We start from the raw sequence: 6,885 nt of genomic DNA, 5'->3' as shown, positions 1-6,885 counted from the left end.
TCATACTCACTCCCTCAGAATCTTACATTCCTTATCATAAACTGCATCGAAATTCTAACACCATCATTCTATTTGCGTTTGTTTTTAAGGCAATTGAGGTCGATTACTCCTTCACATCCATTGGTTGTGAATCTTGATCGACAATTGGCTCTTTTTGATGAAGCTGCTAGTAAATTTGTTGCTTCGAAAGTTTGACTTGAATGATGGACTAAGATTTGGAGATTGGAAATGTACTAGTTTTGATTAAGAAGATTTGAGCATAGGTAAGGGTGAGGAAGGGCTTATTGAAAACACTTTTGCTAGATGATGAAAATATTGTGGAATTTAAATCTACAACAAACACACGATTTTTCCTTGCAAGAGATTCACTATTACACTTTCTTCATTGCACCTGAGGAAGACAGCATATCTTCCTGTCGTGTATTTCATGAGGCATGTTTCAATTGAATTGGATGATCATAACAAGATCATCATCAGGACTTGTCCATGCTTGCAGATATTCACAAACAGTATAATCCCCAATTTTGGCAATATAGGCTTCAGGTGGTCCCCCAACTTTCTCAGGCCGCGTGAGCAGATAATTGATCGCCTGGTATTCAGAAGAAGAGTGATAAGTAAAGTGACAAAATGAAATAAAGTTAGGAGATCATACATTTAACATAGGTCATGACATTCGGGCGTAGGTGCTGTAATCAAGAATGAAGTTGGATGCTTGATTGAAGTGGATTCTAGTAAGGCAGGAGTAGATTGAGAAGATAAGAGATGTAATAATTGAGGAGTACTCTTATAAGATCAAATGACTTTAGGAGTTGGACTTGAATAAGGTGAATCAATGTTTGAAATTTGAATGATGACTGGTATTCAGCTTGAAATTGCGGGAGTTCGAAGCAATTGATAGGTTTAGCGGCTGCCGGGGTATCAATGGCTTGTGACAATGCCTCGGTATGATTGAGGAGGATGAGAAATTTGGATATGAGGGTCGGGTAGGTGAGCGAACTTGAAGTGTGAGGTGCAGATTCTAGTTGGAAACGGAAGGTCTAGTTCTCGATGCTTTCAAATCAGACTTCAACTAGCTTTTGATGAGTATGGTCCAATGAGTTTATCTCACCGTGACACCTTCGATCAATTGAACTAGTTTGGAACAAATGGTATTGAAGGTGTCCAGAGGAAGTTTACGCAGTTTGTCCAAGTCATTCAAAGTCAGAGAGGTCGCAGTGGAGGGCCTTTGCTGAGTTTCGGAAGTATTGTTAATAAGACCAGGTGCAAGTGTTGGAGAAGGAGATATGGGTTGAGTAATTTTGAGTTTCTGGGCAAATAAAATTGGTGAGCTAAAGTTCAGCTTCAGGAGATGCTAATGCTATTATGTTCACATCATAATCGTTACTATCGATAGAAGTTAAATCATCTTGTTTGGAATGCATCCTTTGGAGGAATATTGATTGAATGGGGTCCAAGGGGGGGATCGTTCAGTTCAAGAAAACCAGGCAGCACGCTGATGCACAGGTCTGAGCTGTCCAGATTTTCAAATAGCTTAGGCCGCTTAGGGCTGCTTAGGGTTGCTGAGGTTTTGAATGAGTGGAAGAAACATTTTTTTTGAAAAGACCTTTCTCGCACCAAACTCCAACCATTCTACCCTTCTCGACATCGAGAAGGGAGGTGGTGGACACAGTGCTTTCTCCTCTGACCAGTACGAAACAAAAGCATGACACATTCAAATGGGGACAAGCTGAGGACAAGGCATTCAAAAACATCAAACAAATCATGAAAACCTTACCAGTCCTACAAACAATGGACTACAATTCCAACAAACCATTATGGCTCTTTACGGATGCAAGTTGACATGGATTAGGAGCTGCCCTGTTTCAAGGAGCCAAATGGGATAAGTCATCACCTATATCTTATGAAAGCAGGACAATGACACCAGCCGAGAGGAATTACCCCGTCCACAAGCAAGAGTTGCTAGCGGTTGTCAACACATTGCAAAAATGGAAGCTGATGCTATTGGGCCTGAAGATCAACATCATGACGGATCATCACTCGTTAACTCACTTAATGAAGCAGCGTAACCTCAGCAGGCGGCAAGCACGCTGGTTAGAGACACTATCCCAGTTGGACTTAAATTTCACTTATGTCAAAGGCGCGGAGAACACTATTGCTGATGCCCTATCACACACTGACAATGTTGCATTGTGTGAAGTGATAGCAAAGTTTGACAAACCAACGATCACCAGATTCAAGAACGGATATGACTCTGACCCCTTCTGCAAATGCCTTGCGTCGACACTCCCACTCCGCAAAGGCACTGAGTGGAAGGACGTTATCATGTTCATTGAGAACAGACTAGCCGTACCACAAGGTGTAGGAGGGTTACGTCGTGAACTCATCCAACAAGCTCATGAGGCGTTGGGGCACCTTGGGACATTAAAGATGGTAATGCAACCCAGATATGAATTCTTCTAGCCGGAACTCACCAACAATGTTAAGAGATTTGTGGCTACGTGCAACAAATGCCAGCAAACCAAGGATCATACAACATTACCTACGTGCCCTCTACAATCAACAGAAGTGCCACAACAACCCATGGAGGACATCTCATTAGACTTTATCTGCCCTTTCCCAAAGATTTGGGGGTGTGATATGATTCCAACAATCACTGGTTGTCTGTCAGGATACATACGTGCAATCACTACAAAAAAAAAAGTTTTCTGGGTGGATTAGGTAAATATATTTGAGCAAAAAATTGTACCCGGATTATGCAAATGTGCAAATTAGTCAAATACGGACTCAAATTAGGTGACTCCAGAGGATTCCCAATCCAGGTTTTCCTCTGAAAACATAAATTTTTTACAAGATGAGACAGAATCATGTTTCTTCTCCTGTTGGATTCTCTAAACACCTCAAACACTGCTATGAATGAATTGAAAAAACAAATCCTTGACCAGATATTTCTCCTATCCCTTCTTGGAAAACTCAAATATAAGTATTGGGCTCACTCTATTTTGTGAATTGAGCAGCTGCAGACATAGTAATACAACACAAATAGGATCTCTTCCCCAAATTTGATTGAATGATCCTCAAGGTACCATAATTCCACAAGATAATCTAATATCAGATTAAAAAACATCCTGATGCCTCAATACTTATTGCTTCAAAGCCTTGATTCACATATCATGCTACACAAAACATGAATACATAACTTGAATTTCTGAATTCGCAGCGCACAATACTTAATACATATATCTTTGTCACGAAGCTGTGTAGAGGAAGAGAAACTAAAAACATGATTTTGGAAACATAATCCTGACTTCAAGAAACTTAAAAAACATTTATAGGTGATTTCGTGTTGTGCTGATTGCAAGAAACATTTACTATGTTGGCTGTTACTGAATCATGTAAAATAACAATAGATTGACGAAGCAGAATATTGTCAAGCAGTATCGAGTCAATGGTTAGAAATTTTCACATCCACCACAAGAAATAGAATTACATACCTTATCTGTTTCGTCTTCTTGGACCAGGTCTGCAATTATCCAGTAGTGATACCCTTCAACCAAATCTTCTTCTTTTGCAAGTTTGGGTTCGTCCATTACAAATTTACGGTACAAAGCTTTATAATGTGATATTTTCAAGACTGGGCAGTTGACAAATACCTCGGGGTGGTGAGCTTGTAGCGCGTGTCTTATTTGATGAGTAGTAAGTTTGTCAAGCCTGTTTGATGAAACAATGTTGGGCTTTCTAGTGTATGTGCTTTTCTTGAGACCTGCGAGATACGGGTTGACATAATGCTTGTAGAGAGCTAAAACCTCGTCCTTTAATGCAACAGAAGATATACTAACTCGAGAGCTTTGAGATCTGATTGCGTCAGAGAGCATTGCAACAGTGGTTCGGCGGTCGAGTGGATCAAAGTCTATATCTTCTTGGTCGGTTTCCATTTGAGATGAGAGCGGAGCTGGTGGCGGAATGCAGAAAGGTGCAAGCTGAGGTAGCAATTCCGTCTTGAACATGTCGATCAAGATTTTCTTGAGTTTAGTTGGACGTGCCTTTGTGTTGGGGTTGAAATGCAGTAAGACGTTATAATATTTAAGGCTAGTGAGATTGTACGTATCGTTTGACTCCCAATCGTGGCATAGGAACGGGTGTAAAGAGTCGTGGAGGGTCTTAACTTTAGCGTATAGTGGATGTTGAGTCAGTGGAATAGAGTTTGCAAAGAATGTGGTTTTGTCACTAGAATTTAAGGGTGGTTCAGAAGTAGGATTCGGAGTTGGTGACAGTGTGTTTCCTCCCGGAAAGCTAGTAGATTGCCCTGGTATGAACTTGGGCCTGCCGCCGGGTGATGTTATATGTCCAGTGACCGATATGAGATCCGGCTTGCCTTCTTGACTACTTTTACCACTTGTGGTCAGGGAAGGCTTTATATTAGTAGGTTGTTTTGAGGTACTCGGCATCTTCGAACGCAGAAAAATGATGATAAGTTGAAGGTATTCTCCTCAAAGATCTGTAACAATTCGACGTGATTTGGTAATCATGAGCCAGAAAATCATCAATTTTCAAAGCAATTCAAAAGTTGAACTACTTACTTCAAGAGTACAGTGCGTAAGATTCAAAGGAACCTGACTAGTTAGACCAAGGTTCAGATAAGAGACAATTGTCGATCAAGAAACGTTGTATAGCACAGATTATCAATGGAAAATGCGGGTAAGCCAGTTGGATGATAAGGTAGCCAGAAGATAGATGACTAGAGAAAAAATCAGTGATGCTGAATTAGATAGAATTCGCTGGTAAAGGTGATCTCCGAAAGCGATTTGATGGACAGGGATAGAAGGGGATTTGAAAAGTTTGGACCAATTTACAATCAACATAAAAACCTGCAGAAGGAAAGTGGGGAGATATTAATTACCTACATGTATACGCTTTTTAAGTGGGAAATACGGAGGGTCATCGAGAAATGGAAGGTACAACACTTGCCTTTGTCTTTATGATGTATAATCATCATGGGAAGTAGTAACTACATCCCTTAAACTTTTTTGCAACAAATCCACCTCTTGTTTATTCGAAGCAACACCCAGCGCTCCGTTTTTCATTTGTATCATCTGTATGTATTACGCCATGATCTGGTTGCAAAGCTTGGTCAACCCCAGTGTTGTACATATCAAGTCAAACCACACTGCTTGTTAAAGTCCTCCTTTATAGATACATAGTGACTTGTATCAGTTATTTCTTACAAGAGGGTTGTACCAATTAAGATACAAGTGCTCGAGTATAGAAACACTTGGAACTCAATGGGACAGATATGAAAAAAGAGTTGTAAAGATTTCATTCAATATTAGTAACAAAACAGATATCTCACTTTGCTAATTCGTGATCAGGCTCCTCTGATTTTATCTATAATTGAGAAGTCCAACCTGTTTAAAAAACAGAAAAACCAAACAGAAAGAAACAAAAAATTGACATTGACGCTCTGTTTTCACATGATCTGTTTCATTCATTTAACCCACACGTAAGAAATGAGTGATTGAAACTTATCTCAACAAAGAATAAAAAGGACCAAATTCTTTTTTCTCAATCACAAATGATACTTTTGAATAGAAATGAAATTTTCTTTTCTTTGAAATATTCTCTTCATCTTTTTAATACCACAAAATGATAAGAAAGAAAAGAGGATTATGAAATATTATGGAATGGTGAAAAATTGAACATGCACATGAATAGAAAATAATTAAGAGGATCAAACATAAGACTTGGATAATCAAGAAAAATCATGTCACTCCTTAGGTACCCGCTTTACTAACCTATGTTGATGATCATACTCAGCTGGTCAGATGATTACAGAAAACTATTTACCTTGGCTGTGAAGAGTTTCATAATATCGAACTAATCACATAGAGTAGTGATCAGAATAAGAAAGAGGTAATGATAGCTACTTCTCATTACCGTCTTGTACCACACTAAAAATTGTTCATTAGAAAGATATATACTATTTATATCACCACAAAACATTGATCGAGCCTTTGCCTTTAAGCAAGTTGAGCTCAGCTTTTATGACCTCGGCTGCTATGTTTGCTCCTCTTTTAGTTGACCTTCACACTAAAAGTAGTTGTTAATAAAAGCTACATCCATGTGGACCAAACAGAAAGGCGATCGGGGTTTTACAAATAGGAGCAAGTGAAGACAAGATTTAGCATCCAGAAAACATTTGACAAGAGAAAACCTTACAGTTTTCTTGGATCGACTTGACTGAAGACGTCTTTGTCAAATTTCTTGAAAGCAGGGGTTGAACATCCTTAACTACCCTTCCTTGCGTACTTACAGTGCAACCATTGAGTCTTCCTATCTTTTCAGTTCTTCAAACAAAGGTGTTCTGAGTTGAATTCGACACACAATTGAAGTTGAATGAAGATGATTGACGACATGATTGTAAAATCTAGGTGATTGGGACACAATGGACGAAGTTTGAATTTGAAGATTGATTGATCAAGTTATACATGAGATTGGTTTGAGTAGGCTGTCAAAATGAAAGTGGATAGAGTCAGACTTCCGATTTGAAAAAATTGTAAAGTGACTCAGAAAGAAAACGCACGTGGTGGGTTGGAATAATTGAATGGTAAAAGAATTTGTTTTGTTTGTGAAGCAGAGACGACTTAGATTGAGGCTTTGGCAAAGTTTGTTGGTTTAATGACGGATCTTGAGGATTGGTGATGATTGAAGTAGGTGGGTTTGGAATTGACTTTTTGGGTTTCTTTTGATCCGGGGTATGGAGATTTGATTTAGATAATAAAAGACTAACCAGCTGAGGCACAATCGAGTAAACCTTAAAACTTCCTATCAACAATTATCACGAGTAGCCTACATCTAGCTGGTCATGAGTTTAACTAGTATATTCAATAT

General features: G+C 39.0%; 1 protein-coding gene across 1 annotated transcript; it reads right to left on the bottom strand.

Moving 5' to 3' along the window:
• Positions 1–3,380: 3,380 nt before the first annotated feature.
• On the bottom strand, positions 3,381–4,445 carry MELLADRAFT_92228 (uncharacterized protein; the record flags this gene model as incomplete). The annotated part of the gene is made up of 2 exons (XM_007405421.1): positions 3,381–3,383; positions 3,492–4,445. 2 exons carry the CDS (start codon positions 4,443–4,445, stop codon positions 3,381–3,383), a joined length of 957 nt encoding a protein of 318 aa, XP_007405483.1.
• Between the last annotated feature and the right edge of the window lie 2,440 nt (positions 4,446–6,885).

Source organism: Melampsora larici-populina, assembly GCF_000204055.1.
Source record: "Melampsora larici-populina 98AG31 unplaced genomic scaffold MELLAscaffold_4, whole genome shotgun sequence".
Lineage (NCBI taxonomy): Eukaryota > Fungi > Basidiomycota > Pucciniomycetes > Pucciniales > Melampsoraceae > Melampsora > Melampsora laricis-populina.
This window is presented reverse-complemented; position numbering and strand designations above follow the sequence as displayed.